Genomic DNA, 16,237 nt, shown 5'->3' with positions numbered 1-16,237 from the left:
CATCAAACTGACAGGACATTAACTAATTGTTAACAAATGGCCAAGTATTCTAGCACTAATTTATAAAAAGTGTGACAAGGAGATGTGTTAATATCTTAATTTTAAAAACATTTTAGTTAACTATTTTTATAGAATAAAATGTAAATGCATGCAATGTAAAAAGTAAAACTTGGCTTATTTCACTTTAGGTAGATAGTAGGTAAGTCCTGATTTCAGATTCTCCTCCAGTGCAGAGTAGGTCTGCATTTATTGTTTGTTACATGTTAACCACCTTGAGCAACAGTGGATGGAAAAGGTGGATTATAAACAATAATGCCATGTGGGGCTCACAGGCCTCGGTGGGGGAGGGGCTCCCCCTTGTCATACTGACATTACCATATGCATCATCTTTCCATTCACTCCATCCAGTTGGGAAGAATTCTACTGTCTGGTTTGGATAGCCTTCCCCTGTTGCCTCAGTTTGGCTAAGAGAGGTGAGAGGTTTATACAGTACCCACTTCCTCCTCCTTTCCCCAGACAAGCTTCCTTCCATGGTTGTAGTGATCAAGGCCTCAGTCTAGCATCTTGCTTCGACTTCCTCGTTCCTAGCCCTGACTGCACTCTGTCACGAGGGCATGTCTTATGGGCAGGTGCAGCCTTGCCCCTTTCTAGCCCAGAACCATCTCCCTGGTGTTCCTGTTGCCCCAGCAACTGGGAAACCTGTCTTAGGAGAGGCATAAGTAGTTGAAGCATTTGCCTGGGGCCTTCCTACTGGCTGCAGTGCTAACTGTGGGGTTAGTGATTGGTTGGGTAGTAGTATTGCTCCTCAGTTACCTAAGTGAGCCTGCCATGGGGGCTCACTGGCTCTATACAGGGGGTGGCAGCCTCTACCAGGAGGCTTAGTGGGTGCAAGGACGGGGGTGGCAAGTCTTGCAAATACTAGTACTGCTAGGCAATGAAACCTTCACTATTATTTAATGTGTAACTTAGCAAGAAGGGGAAGACTTATGTGCAGAGTAGTTATGTTTGCTGGACTCCTGAATTAGGGCAAAGAGAAATGTCATTTTCCTTTCACAAGGACTATGAGAAATTGAATCAGAGAAATTTTCCCTTAATTGTGTTCTTGCCTGAAAGACTCAAGGCAAACTGCATGTTTTCCTGAACTTACTTTTAAGAGACGAATGTAAAACCAGACGCCTGTTCTTTAACAAACACCAGCCATGGAGGAAGAGAACAATCCTGACTAGGGCCGGGGAGGGGGGGGGCGAATTCTTTTCTTTAGTGTGCTGTTTTCCCACTGAAACTTGACCTCCAGCATGAAAATGGGTCTCACAGTTGCTGGCATGGGGGTTTCTGTACAGTATGCATGTCGCAAATCATGTCCCTTTTCAGAAATCAGGTTGCTGCCAGTGGGAGGCTCAGAAATGCTTGTTAATAAAAAAAAAAAAAATTAATTTCAAATCAAATTGACTGTTTACACATGGTGAGGAATGCAGTTCACCATGTGGGGTTTCCCCCTCCAAGAGTATACTACCCAGGCAAAATGGGTGCCACTTGCTCTTAAAAATGTTGACTGCAGCACTTACAGATTTATAGGCCTCAGTGCACTGGGCAGGGGGAGCAGCTGATCTAAGGAAGCCCCTTAGAGAACAGGAAACAGAAGGTGTTTCAGGAAGACTGGCACTGGTAAGCTGCTCTTGGCACAAACTGCGGGAGAAATGACAGGTATTCAATAAACATCGTTGTGGCTAAAGAGAAGATTTAAGGGAGCGAGGGGCTGGGCAGCAATAAACAAGGCACTGAAACAAATGTAATCATTTTAGCTCCTGATTACTTTGAGTATGTAAATAGTGCAAAAAGTTAAAATGGCTTTACATTTCTTTTTATGTGAGCGAAATGAGAACATGAGTAAGCCATCTCAACGAACAATGTTTATACCCTTTAACAGTAGGAACTGTCTACAGATCTTGTTATACTTTGTCAACTAGCCATGCTTAGCCTAATGGGAACTACTCTGGACTTACTGGAATTAACAGCCCAATCCTGCACTTACCTTACGCTGGGGTCTCGCAAATGTGCCATAAAGAACATTTGCGGCACCAGGTGAGTGGGCTGCACCAGCAGGAAGGCCTGCACCATCATGCTAGCATTGAATTAAGGAGCAGGTAAGCTCCTGATGAGTTACCCAGGAGTGGCGGGAGGGTGGAATGGGGGCTGTTAAGGTCTGAGGAAAGTAGGCTTGGTGGTTCTGGTCTATGCCATATCCTATTTCTCCTCCTAGGCCTGAAAGCCCTACATGGGGCTTTTCAGACTTGCACCAGCAGTTTCACTGGCACAGATCCAAATAACCTCATTGACCAGGCTGGGGCTCGACATAGGGTAAGAGAACAAATGTTACCTCGTGCTGAGGAGACCTCTGGCCTGCTCAATTCCAGTGCTGGATACAGCATGGGCTGTGCAGCTGCATCAGCACTAGTTAGGGTTGGGCTGCACATTTGTAAGTATCAGTTAGTTACAATGTGGGAACAGCATTGCTGCTGACAGTGGTGTCACTGTGAAGATACTGGGGGGTGCAGGCTGCACAGGGGGACACACCCACGGGTGGTGACATCGCTAATGGCCAAAATTTTTAAAATCTTAGTATTTTCAAATAATACCATCATGTTATATATCATTTGATGCATAATTTCATGCAGAATGCAATTGAACACACCGTGTTGAAATATCTCCACTCTATCAAACGTTGTAACCAAAAGACGTGGGGCTGGGGCAATGGTACATCACCATACCTACCACCTGGGGTGTTGCCATGCCCACTGCATGGGAGGAGGTCCATCATAGGGGTGACACACTGTCCTCCTGCACCAGGTGACACAAATCCTATTGACACCACTGGCTGCTGACTGATATTAGTCACCCAATTTACCTTAGTTATAACTAGATGGGACTATTAGTAATTATGCAGAGTACTGATGTAGATTAAATCTCTGAAACGTTTAGCCAAGTTAAAAACATGGGCATCCTTACCAAGCTTGCCTATCTTCAGACAGCACCAGAATCAATTTTTCTGAAGGCAGCATGTTAGAATGAGCACAAAGCAATACTGCACTGTATGCAAGCCCTCTTCAGGTGCTAGTTCTCCATACAGGGCAGAAAGGAGAGAACTAACAATACCATCATGAAGAGGACTACAGTGTCATTCATTTCTAGCACTGCCTAGTGCAGGACAATGAGCAGCAGCAGGAAAGCTTCAGCCATCTGGGACAAGAGTTCTGATCATCTTGTTCTCTTTGAATCTTTCTGTAGTTCTTTTTTAGAACACTGTTATAATCTGGACAAGCATCACGTGCTCTGGCCATACATTTGCAAAGTATGAACTGGCTTTGCAGCAGTATTAACTTCTTTGAAAAACAGACAGATGTTGAGCTCGAACCCAGGCTCTCTCACCTGGAAGGTCTGCCAGTTAATACTAGCTGAATTGCAGGGAACTATAGTTAATCAGTGGTGAGGGGATGAGATTCATCAGAGGTTCAGAAACACTCTTACATTTATTACTAACTAAATTTAAACCCTGATGAGGTATGGTAAAGCAAAGGAAAAGAAAGCTACTTGTTGAACCTAATGTTTTTGAAATCTAATGATGAACATATATATTAAACCCATAACATAGACATTTTAATTGTAAGATCTCTCGAAGGTTTAAATAGTGATTGTGGACTGCAAATTGACACAACTCTGATATGTTTAAGTCCAGATTTGGCCCTGTTGAGAATATAGTCACATTTTATTACCTTGTGCAGGAGACAAAGGGCGCAATCCAAACTGTGCCCTATGCTGGCCCAAGTCCCTTGGGCTGGCCTGGGAGGGTCGCAAACGTGCCGTAAAGCATGTTTGCACCTCCTTGGGAGGAAGCCAGGCCGGCACTCCAAGAGGCGCCGGCCTGCAGAGGCTGACGGAAGCTTCCGCGCCAGCTTCCCCCCAGCTCCTTGCGTTGGCTCGGACAAAAGGTAGGCGTGGGAGGCGGGGAGGAGGAGGGAGAGAGGTGTTCCTGAGTGGGGGAGGGAGGGCAATGGGCGGCACTGGGGGTGGGCAGGCAGGGAGGGAGGGAGGGAGGGAGAGGCGGGGCTGGGATCTGGCAGTTATGCTGTATCCCAACCCCAGTTCCCGAAGAGTTTGGAGCGGCTTCAAGCTGCTCCACTCTCCTTAGACTTGTGCCACCTCAGGAGGTGGCGCAAGTCCGAGGAGACCCATAGGCGCCAGCAGCCCTTACCCAGTGGTAAGGGAAAAAGTTTCCCCTTGCCTCTGGCTAAGCTGCTACTGGCCACAATCCTGCACTAGATACAGCGCAAGCCTCCTGGCTTGCCTGTTCCCGCGCAAGTTAGAATTGCGCCCACAGTCTCTTTCTTGTCCTGGGTCCTACAAGGCAGATTACCAGCAAATCAAGAAACAGGAAGGAAGACGTGTTGCAGCAGTTGTAGGGTGAGAATGTGCCAGGACAACCACCACAAATTTGTGGCATTACACATTACATTTCTTGATGTATATCTCTAAGGGCCTAACTGCACAAGACACTGCTTCAGGTGATGTTTTCCCCCATGTAGCACAGGGGCTGCAATTTGCCCCAGAAAATCCAGACGTGTGTGTGGGTGGGGATAGGCTTAAGACATAGAAGTGGCGGAATGGGCCTTTTCAGCTGAAACTCTCCTCACAAACACAGACCACTGCTTTTTCCTCTATCAGAGAAAGCAGCAGTTTTCAGCAGACAAACCACTGGAGGAGAAAATTGTCTGTCTTTCTGTCTGTCTGTGCGTGTCTCTCTCTCACTCATTCTCTCTCGCTCTCTCTCTCACACACGCGCACACACACACCTCTGAAGTGCCCATGTGCTGGTTTAGATCTGCTAATGGTCTCTAGGTATTCAGCTCTCTCCCAAACACCCCTCCAAGCATTGCCAAGGATCTCCTGCACAGCAGTAGTAACTTTTTAGGAGTCTCAAAGATCTATCCTGGATGACATTTTTTTTCAGCGGAGGAAAACTACATGTGACCCAGCTGTGTAGATGGATCCAAATTTTTTACACTGTACAGCTTAAAATGAAGTGTGTAAATTAGGCTATCACAAATCTGGGAGAGTGAGTGTCATTCAAATATATTCACAAGAGAGATAGGAGTGCCTGCAACTTCCTATCAAGTCTCCTGTCAGATACAAACCCAAGCTTGCTGCCATAAAGTGTTCAGAAAGACCCTAAATGACAGCATCATATGGAACTAAGTCTACCACTAAGTAAGCACTATCCACAACCTGCCAAAAATTATCTGGCGATTGATTGATTGATTTCAACACTGAGCTGGTTTGGGGTCTCTAAAACTGTATTTAAGAAGTCACTGTAGCAATCTTGCAGATTATAGTTGTGTTTTTTCATTGTAATCAGCCCAAAGAATTATGGTAAAGGTGATAAGAAAATGAAGATAAATAACTCATTTTTATTATTTTCTTAGGGTGGCTTTTCTTTTTATTACTCACTTTTCAGAAGCCATAAATATTCCAAAATGATTAGCCTTCTGTAGATTCCATCTCATTTATTTTGAAGGGTTTTGAAGAATGTGTTATACTCTAACCTGCCAAATGAATATGACTATTTATAATTACATTTCCTCTTTTAACATTTCCTTTTTGGATTGAAAATATGAAAAAGAATAAAAGCTAAATATGCTAACTGAAGACATCTGTTGTTTTCAGAGATGTGGAGCCCTAAAAAAGTATTTATCCTGTTGATTTTTGTAGTGATGAATAATTTTATTTTATCAAAAAAGAACTGATTGGGTTTTAATATTATAGCAACAGAAACTTGCTTAATACACCTGTTTTCATATTAATTTTTTAAGTCTACAGTTCCAAGATATTTATTAACCTGAACATTGATTGTAAGATTATAGCCTGAAAAAAATGACTTTGCCATTTTGGCCTTCCATATCCAAAGCATTGACCCTAAATTCCAGCATCCTCCTCTTCCTCCATTTTTCTGTGACTGTTGCAGGTGTTATTATCTCCTCTGTTTCCCTTGCACTCAACCCTGGAATCATCACATTCATCACATTCTGACTGGCTTGTTGCGTTAGTTTGCTTTTGGCCACCCAATCTTTGGGCCACCCAATCTTTGGTAGAGTGCAATTGTAGCAAACCGTGTTATATGTTGTAGCATACAACAGCCCTTAGGTTCAATCCCTAGCATCTCCAGTTAGAAGATCTCAGGCAGTAGAAGAGACATTTTCCTGAGACCTTGGAAAGAATCTGCTGCAACAGACAACTTCTCCCTTTCTCACAAGTCCATAGATTTAGAGCTCACTGAGGGTCCAATCCTATGCAGTGTGCGCCAGCTCACCGCCAGCACGCACTGTCACAAATGTGCCATAAGGTGCATTTGTGGGCCGGAGCACCGGTGGAGCACTGGAACAGTGGAGAGGTAGGTGGGGGCATGGGGGGAGGCTAGCCACCTGACATGAAGGCTCTTCATTCTGCACGAACCTTTGAGTCGATGTAGAATCGAGTAGCCCCATTGTGGGGAAGTTACATGACGGAAGTTGTCAAAAGTCCCCTTTTCCCGAGGAGAAGGCGGCAGCTACCTGGAGCATGTTGGATGCAGGGTCAGTCATTTTCGGCATGCTGCAACCCCACGCACCAGGCAGCTCAGGATTGAGCTGAGAGGTGGTAAATTTTTATTTAGGCTTCACCATTTGATACTGCTACTGGCCGTTCACATGATGGAATGTTTATCCATGCGACAGAAAAAAAAAAAGAATTGCATGTTAGGGAGAAGGTTAAATTAGAATTGTGGCAGCAATTTATGCAATGTGGCAGCGATGATACAAATGATTTTGTATCATTTTGTATTCTTGCACATTCAGTCATATGAGGCTCCACCTGTACAGCCCACTACGCAGGTTTATGATCTCTCCAAGAACTAGATCTATGTCAGTAGAAAGCAATGCTGCCTCTCTCCTGGACCCTACTATCATATTATCTCCTCCAAATCCTTCAAGTCTGTGAGCTGTTCATATTAAAAAGTTTCCCACAATCCACTTGTAGATCCCAAATTCTGCTTTGAATGCAACAGACTGAATTCATACTCATGGTATAAAGTTTCACTTGATTCATTGTATTAATTTATTTAAAATAGTTTTAGGTTGCCTTTTCAGCCCCAGTAAATGAACCACCAAGGCAGCTTACAATTGTTTCATAAAACAATTTTTTAAAAAACAAATGAAACCCAAAATGACCAAATACAGGTGTGCACTATTTTGCAACATCCCGGCTTACGCCTGAATCACATAACCGATGACCACGTGGGGGCACATGGTTGTCGGGGGAGCACACCCCAACCCTCCGAAAGTGAGGGGAGCTCTGCTCCCCTCCCCTCTAGAGGGTTGTCTTAGCCTCCCAGAGGCAGCGCATGTCTGTGTGCTGCTTCTGCAAGACTCAGACTGAGGGAAATTGTATTTCTCACACGATTTCTGGTTTCTTCCATGAAACTGGAAGTTGTGCAAGAGACATGATTTATCTCAGTCTCCGCAGAGGCAGCATGAGGATGTGCACTGCCTCCGGAAAACTGAGATGACCCTTCCCTGTGGAGGGTCCGGACTGCATCAAGCGCTGCTTGATGACAGGGATCACAGTCCTGAACCTTGTCGTTAAGTGGTGCACGACTATAATCAAAATGGAGCCAAGCAAACAAACAAAAAGCAACAACACCCAGAGATCTCAAGAAAAAGTAACTGTAAGAAAGGTTTTAACTTCCAGCTTGAAGACATTCAGTGAGGAGTTAGCTGGCCTTTCCAAAGAATGGAGTTTCAAAGTTGGGAAATCACCATACACCTGTGTCCCCACTAACTCTGCTCCTGTCAGAATGTGATTTAGAACTTCCTAGGATAACTGCAAAATGCAGGTAGGCTGTATGGAAGGAAGTTATTCTTCTGTTACTTAGGTTCCAAGCCATGTAGGGCTATGTAGGGAATAGCTAGTACCTTACATTGTGTTTGGAAGCACAACAGTAGGGCAATTTATGGAACACAGGTGTAATATTCTCCAACCACTGAGTACAAACTGCATTTTCCAGATAGTCTTCAAGGGCATCCCCTTGTAGAGTGTGTTACTGTTGTCCAAACACCATATGACTAACAGCAGAATACTAGGGACTAGTCCCTTAAGCCACCAGGTCTAGCATTCTGGTGGCATAAGGTGTTACACAGCGGTCACAAATGCAACTTGCTGTCAGGAGCAAAGGGGCATTGTCATAAGTGGCCGCCCACGAGCAGACCCATCACATTCCCCTGTGATGGCAAGTCAGCTTAGGAGATGGGAGGGAAGTGGGAGGGATGCAATCAGAATGGGGAAGGAATAAGTGTTGGAAGGGAGCAGTACCTATGGCAGCAATGCCACTGATATCCTATTCTTCTTTTGGGCCTCGAGCCATGTGTACTCCGACATTCCCCAGTTACATAGATGGCATAGCTCCAAGTAGACTTGTTTTGGTGCCAGAAGCTTTCCCCTGAGTAAGGGGGGCCTCAGGGGACCTTGAGACTACCTGTCCCATAGGTTGCAGCACAAACTGGCAGCATGGCTGCATTGGTGGTGGAGGAGAGAAGGCTAAGATTGTGGCTTCAGGCATGGATCACTGTAGCCAGATCTGCTTTCTTCAGGAAGGGTCCTAGTTGCCTGAAGCTGAGCAAAAGTACTTCTAGTCACAGCTGCCACTGCATATCTAGGAGTAAGGCTGGGTTCAGAAGCACCCTCTGACTTCCAACGTGATCCTTCAGGGAGGTGCACCCCACCATAATGGTTTATAAACCCACTCAAGAATCAGCTTTCTTCTGACATTCAATCACTGTGTCTTTGGTAAAGTTTTCTTCAATAATTTGCTGATTTTTTCAAGTTATCTAGTACCTCGTGTCCACGTAAAGAATACACAAGTGTTCTTAATTTATCATTTTTCATTTCAAGTATTTTATTTTTTTGCACATTTGTATTTCTTGTTTTTGTAAAATATGATCCAGTACCCTTTGAAAAACTACAAATAAGTATGAATTAAAATTTTAGCTGCAAACATTCTTCCAAGTCCCATCAAATTCATTGGGACTTCTGAAGAAATATAAGTTGAATCAGGCTGTTAATTTGACTAAATCATGCACAGACTAGCTTACGATTCTTGTAGTTCACTTGCTGTAATATTTGCAATTATTTAAAATATCCCAATTGAGTGATAGATTTGTAAAATTTACAAAGAAAGAATCCTCACTAATTTTGCATGGTATAAAGAGTTAACAAAACTTTCATTATTATGCTCTGTTAAGCTGGGACCAGGAAACAATTTCTAATCAATGCTCTGATCTGGGTAGCCTTTTGTATAAGGCCTAAGATTTTGTGTCCTCTATTCACACATGCTCACTTCCAGCTGTTGTCATTGAAATCCTACATAATCTCTCCAGGTCAGAGGGCAGTCATCCATGACTGCTGCAGTTAAAAGGTTATGCTGATTTGTGTTGTCAAATATTAGTCCTTTTTTTCTCTCAGCCACTAGTATATTGCTTTTTTTTCAAAGAGAAGGATCCACCCTAGAATTGTATTACATGACTTTAAAGTCTTTAAGGTGTTCTTCTATTGTAGTGACATGATATGCCCTGAATAGTCTAATTCATTCTCCTGTATTCTACAGTTCTACAAAGAATTTTCTGGTGGGTCTAAAATCTTCTCAAACTGGATATGCAAGCTAATGTTGGCATTTGAACTCAGGGACCTTGTTACAGTTTTGAAAGGGAATGCCTCCTTTGCCTGCGTAATAAAACAGCCATGGTTAATTATTGGTAAAATGCTGAACTTAAATGAATATGTCAAGAAAGAAGATCAGCAGGAATAGTTGCATCCCTTTAAGCCAGTTGCAATGATGTGTAATTGTTGGAAAGGTAGGAACAGAAAAAAGCTGGGTATTTTTAAATCAGCATTTCTCAAAGTGTGCTCCAAAGAGTCCTGAGGCTTCCTGACACCTCTTCAGGGGCTCCATGAGAACACCATAAGTGGCCACCATCTGCCTCATACTTGGTTTTTTCATCCATCCCTTCCTGTTCATGGCTCTGCTTCCTGAATTGTCTCCTGTTCCAGCTCTTTGCTGGTGTTCAATGTTCAGCTTGATACTGCACCACTGAGTGCACATACTGGTGCTCTAAGGCTCCCCGAGATGCTGCACATGCATTGGCAGGACTTCTTGTGGCTTCTTTTAGGAGTGTAAATGTTACTGATTGCATTTACAAACTGCCTTTGTTCTGCAGAGCTCAAGACCACACAGAGAGAGGTCCTTAGGCAGTCTCTTATCAAATAGTAATACTGACCTGATCCAAACCTACGTGGCTTCAAAAAGACTGTTCTATCAAATACCTTATGACCATGTTGTGGTACCCTAAGTTACATGATATTTATCAAATCTGAGATGCAAGTTGCTATCTTAAGGCAGCAGTTAGGATTGAACTGTGTATCTCATGTTTAACTGTGCTTCAACATCTTTGGATCCTGGCATCATTCAACAGAAAGTACCCAACCACATAAATGAAATTCTGAAATAAAATAAGCTTGGTCCATTTTAGATCTACTCTAATTTAAGTGTCACATCAAAGCAATCCTTTGACTTACTAGCAGAATAAACCCATGCATGTCTATGCAGAAGTCAGTGCCACTGAGTTCAATGGCATTTATGCTGTGGTACATGTATACAGGATTGCAGTCATAGTCAACTGTTAGATAGATTGGAAATCTTTTCAATGACCTCTTCAAGGTGTTCCTATAACCAATATCATAGACACCTATTTTGCATGTATTATTAGAAGTTACTTGCCTGATATTGTTTGTGAAACAGAGGATTATCTAGGTAGGGGATAAAACCAAGAGGAATCAAGTTGCAGTCAGAGTAGGGAAGGCTTTTCTTTCTAATCGGGAATTTGGTTAAGATAATAGGCTTGAGGGTCTAATTGATCATTACTATTTTAAGGTTTTAAAGATGTCTCTGTATAGTGAGATGCTTTATATGGTATGGTTTTTCAGTGCTGCCACTACCTTGTGATACCGAAAAGCAATATTCACAGGTTGTGCAATAAATGTTTACAGTGTCACTTTATAATCATTCCTTCGACATGCAGTTAGATCCAGTCCAGGGGAGGCAATAATACACACTCCCCCCTCCCTCTCCCTTAAGCTCAGTCTCTGAAACACTCCCTACCCAGGAAAATAAATTAATAAAAATTCACCTTTTCTTCCCCCCATTGGAGCTAGGGAGAGCTCAGCACCGGCTCCCTGAAGCAACCAAAAAGCTGCCTCTCCTGATGCTTTAGACCAGGGGTGTCCAAAGTTTTTGGTAGGAGGGCCACATCATCTCTCTGACACTGTGCCAGGGGCCGGGGGGGGGGGAAACAATTAATTTACATTTAAAATTTGAATAAATTTGTATATAAGTTTACATAAATGAATATATTAAAGATGAACTTATATGAATGAATGAAGGTCTTTCAATAGCTCAAGGCCTATAAAAGGCCTTGCACAAAGCAAGGCTGGCCTTTCCTTTGCTGCCTCTGCTGCATCACAGACGTGAAACAGCAAGCAGTGGAGGGAGCCCTCATCCCACAGCCCACGTGAGAGGTCTAACAGTTGCCCTCATGTTGAAAGCAGTTGCATCGGGCCAGTGCAGGCACCAACAAATCTCCAGAGGGCCAGAGGCTCATTGGAGACTGGGGGCTCCCTGAGGGCCGCGTTGAGAAGCCTCGCGGGCCGCATGTGGCCCCCGGGCCTGGGTTTGGGCACCCCTGCTTTAGACTAGAGAGCAGATCATTTGTGCAGGATCCCCTCTTTGTTCATGACTCTTGTTGTTTTTTTTAATAGTAGAGAAGCTACTTTTCCTGTTGCTTCCCCAGAGCTTGCTGGTGCAGGTGTCCTGCTATTTTTTGATTGGCAAGCAAGCTACTTTGCTTTTTTTATTATTGGAAGACACCCATGGTTATAACCTAACCTGCTGAAGACAACTCCTCCTGATGCCTCCCCGGAGAGCAATGACACAAGTGCTGTCTTTTTTATTATTGGGCAAACAGAGGTTATTTACTCTGGTGGCTTTAATTGCATAGGTGTCCTTGCCTTTTTTGTCCCTTGCAAACCATCATAGCAATTGAGCTGATCTCAATTGGCAGCTCTCCTTGTTCCCTCTGTGTTTTGTGTGTGTTGCTTTAAACAAACTGAGCAGGAGCTGGAGCAGAAAGGAGCAGCTTGGGAAAGGCCAAACATACTTAAAAAAAAAATTGTTGGGTCTTCTACTTTTTAAAAAAACTTGCTGGGTTCTGTGAGACTCTGCCTACCCTATCAGCATGTCACTGTTGCTAGGTATGCATGCAAACTAGAATATAGTCAAAGCTGATATTCAGCAGTCCTTTCTTAAGACTATCAGCATGTGCATAACTTACTTATGTGGGGAGTACTAAAGCCTTTTAGGGATCAGTATTTTCTGAATGTAATCAAGACCCTCAAAGCTCTGTCCTTCGGGCTAACTGAGATTCCCAGAGAAGCATTGCCTAAATGTCTGTTTGGATCTACACCCTTCTTCTTGCTTTAGTGTTCATTGCCATCATATTTGCAAACTCTGCAAACGTGTGGTAGAAATGAAAAGAATGCTGGCAAATTCAGAATCCTAGCTGGTGCCTTTGGGTTGCAGAAATGTGCTTCAAGCACTACATTATTTATTGTAAAATCAGCTTGAATGTGTTGGCTGAATAAAGAAGGTATAAAGACTGCTTCCAATAGACCTATCGATACTGAAAACCTTTCAGATAATGGACCTGCCATTTTAATTTTTGATAAATCAATAAATCATTCTTGTTTGATTCATCCTTGCTAGTAAAAAAAAGTAGAATTGTGTGTATCTTTCTATATGTGCCTAAATACAGAAGTGAGTATGATGTGCAATAAAAAATATGTAATAAATAACTTAGGTAAATACATCAAGTGATTATTTTTGTAGTTTGTAAATAAATATAATGAAATCTAACAATCTCTAACATGCAGATTACTATGTCCGGGTGTATGGAAACTTTATAGTAATTCCAGTGATATACAGTATGTGCATGTGTTAGAAGTGGTCACTTTAATTAGAACAACCTTAAAAGGTATGCCACTTATCCTACGGACAAGAGCGACTTTACAGTTCTTTCAATAATCCCTTTATCCTCAGTTTTCTTTGACCCTTATTTCAAAGCAATAGGTCAGGCTGACCTATCAGCTACAGACCTCTAATTGAAGTCCTGTTACATACTGTATGAATTGTAATATCTGGTTCAGCAGAATTTCTTGTGCCCGATTTGCAGTTTGAAGGCTTCTTGTTTTGTAATTGATTATACCCAGAAAATTAAATTAACATTTGGTGATAGACATGTTTTCATAGAAAAAGGGAAATACTGTTATGGGAAGTGTAATAACATTTTGATATAAAATATCCTTTACACAAATGAAACCGGCAAGTAACCATACGCCTTGTCTCTTAAAGAAATTCAGAGGATTAGAATTAAAGCTTTCTAATGCAAAGATTTGGTTTCTCTTTTGAAAAGCTCATTTGAAAGAGATTTTTTCTTTTTCTGTGAAAAGCATTCATTTTTCAAGATTTTTCTTAACAGCTGCTATTTTAAGATTTCCCTAATGTAATCTTAGAAAATGAAGAGTACATCTTTAAATCTTGTTTTGTTTGAATGAATGAGTAGATAATCCTGATCAGATGTTTCTTTAGAGAATAATGTTTAAAACGATTATAGAACTTAGCTGTCCCATCTGATTCCTAGGTACAGTATTTTAATTTCAATTGTTAAGTCGTTAGGGTCATCTGAGGCAACTGTTTATTAAAATGAGCTTCTTTTATTTCAGATTTCCAACTGTGATACTTTACTGTATACCGTTTTGCCAGTTAATGTGTCATGTTAATGCTCTTTAACCATATATCTACCTAACTGAACATCAATTAGATATAAGAAGAAAATTAAATTTTCCATTTTGTTCACCTTACAAATACTGAAGTATTTATAATACTGAAGTATTTGTACATATTGTCTTTAAGTGCTTATATTAACCACACCTAAAATTTTCTTGTGTTTTATAGGACATTTGGGCTTCCAAGACAGTTTTGTCACATCAGGTGTTTTCAGTGTGACTGAGTTAGTAAGGGTCTCACAAAGTAAGTATCATTACTTGTTATTTTATTGCTTGTTATGTTATTTAATGTCATTAATATCTTTCTTTTATTTCTCCACCCTCCATTATTTCCATAAAAGCGGTTTTCCAGAGTTGATTGTTCTTTCTCCGTTTTCCCACCCCATGCATGAGCAGCATGTGGTGTATATTTCATTAGGTGGGAAAAAAGTTTTGTCTTGTATTGTTAAAGTAATAAGGTCTGATTTTGATATATTATATTATGTATAATGATCTGGTTGAGGCCCAACTTTTGCAGTACCAGTGATACTGTGATTTTTATTTGTGTGCTCTTATCTTGACTCCAGTTATCACTGTGATTTTTCTTATATATTATTCTGCAAACTATTAATCCCACCAGTTTCTACATTGGAAAAGCAGTCATAAAGATGGATCTAACCTCTCATTCTGTGATTTCTGATGTTACATTGGTGGCTCAAGCTGTTCCCATATTAGATTTTGGTGTAGTGATCAGGGAGGTTATCTGGAATTTGGGAATTGGGTGTCACCTTTATTTGGATGATACTCAACTCTATTGTTCATTTCCATCTTAAGCGCAGGAGGCTGCTGAAGTTCTGTACCAGTGACTTGAGTTGGTGATGGGCTGCATGAGGGCTAACAAGTTGTCAAGGAACAGGTGCTATTAATGTGGAGCTCTCTTCCAACACCCCACCCCCACTCCTGCATTGACTGAGCTTGGCCAAACTTACCGATCCTGGATCTGGTGTGGGGAGGCCAGTGCAACTCCTTGTGCTGGCCTCTCCAACTCTAATGGCATGTTTGCAACACCCCCAGGTTGAAGCAAGTGACTTGTGCCGGCCTAACCCAGGGGTTAGGATTGCGCCCTTAAGCTCATGCACCAGCTGCATTCTTTTTGGAATCGATTAGTCCAGACTATGGTTACCCATTTCCTGGTGATATTGAGACTGTACTATTGTAATGAGCTCTATGAAACCTGTTTGGAAACTGCAGTTGGTACAGAATGCAGCCACCAGATTGTTGACTGGTGCTAGGAGTCATGATCATGCCATACTCCTATATAATCTTCTTTGGCTGCCTCTAGGTGTCCATGTGCCATTCAAAGTGCTGGTGATGATATATAAAACCTTTAGTTGTTTTGGCTCCTATATACTTGAAGCACCATACGTCCTTATACAAATCTGCACACCTCAAAGGAGGCTCTGTAGCAGAATCTGTCACTTGTGGAAATATAGTTGATTGCGACTCATAACAGGGTCTTCTCTGTTGAGAAGCTTGTTCCATTGTAGTTAGAACTACTTCTTTTGTGCTGGTGTTCGAAAAGGAAGTTAAGAATTTTTTTTTATTCCACCATGATGTTAATTGATTTTTTTTATCTGTGCTAATGATGTCAGTATGTTGCTGCTCAATTTCTTGTTACTTGTTTTTTCTTCATTTGGATTTTTTTTTTTTTTTTGGTTCTTATTCTGTTATCCTAAGCCACCTAGAACTTTCTTGTTAGGTTAAGAAAGGGGGAGTAGAAATGTTTAAAAAGAAAAATAAAATACTGGTAAATGCCTTCAGAACCAGTTTCTATCTTTTCAAACTTAGAATATTGATTTTCATCACAGTTTTATGAATGAGCCTCTTTTTTTACAATAGCACACGCACTGGATACATACTTCCTATGTACCCATTTATTTAGTCTCTGTATTGTGCAACACTTAATGGTTGGTTGGCAACCTTCAGTCTCGAAAGACTATGGTATAAGCCTACAGCACCCAGCATTCCCAAGCGGTCTCCCATCCAAGTACTAACCAGGCCTGACCCTGCTTAGCTTCCGAGATCAGACGAGATCGGGCATGTGCAGGGTAACAGTTGCTGCTAATGTACACATGTAATGTGCAAGTATTATTATTGTTATTGTCATTGTCATTGTTTATATATCGCTTTTCAACAAAAAGCTCACAAAACGGTTTAAGTACATGTTCATGCAGAAATAGTTTCCTGTGCAGTCCGTGTGAGATGATGGATCTCATGCTTT

At 41.9% G+C, this 16,237-nt stretch overlaps 1 protein-coding gene and 1 pseudogene across 4 annotated transcripts in view; one reads left to right on the top strand and one right to left on the bottom strand.

Annotated features, from left to right (window-relative positions):
- The window catches only part of NFIA (nuclear factor I A), a 367,330-nt gene that overhangs the window by 226,489 nt on the left and 124,604 nt on the right, over positions 1-16,237 (top strand). For all 4 annotated transcript variants that reach the window (XM_066626587.1, XM_066626588.1, XM_066626585.1 and 1 more), the window contains exon 4: positions 14,147-14,221. In XM_066626587.1, the coding sequence (XP_066482684.1) occupies positions 14,147-14,221 (75 nt within the window). The remainder of the gene's footprint in view (positions 1-14,146; positions 14,222-16,237) is intronic.
- LOC136650697 (5S ribosomal RNA) lies at positions 15,963-16,082 on the bottom strand (annotated as a pseudogene).

Source organism: Tiliqua scincoides, chromosome 4 (genome assembly GCF_035046505.1).
Source record: "Tiliqua scincoides isolate rTilSci1 chromosome 4, rTilSci1.hap2, whole genome shotgun sequence".
Lineage (NCBI taxonomy): Eukaryota > Metazoa > Chordata > Lepidosauria > Squamata > Scincidae > Tiliqua > Tiliqua scincoides.
Note: the sequence above shows the minus strand (reverse complement) of the source record. Positions and strands in the feature narration are given on the sequence as shown.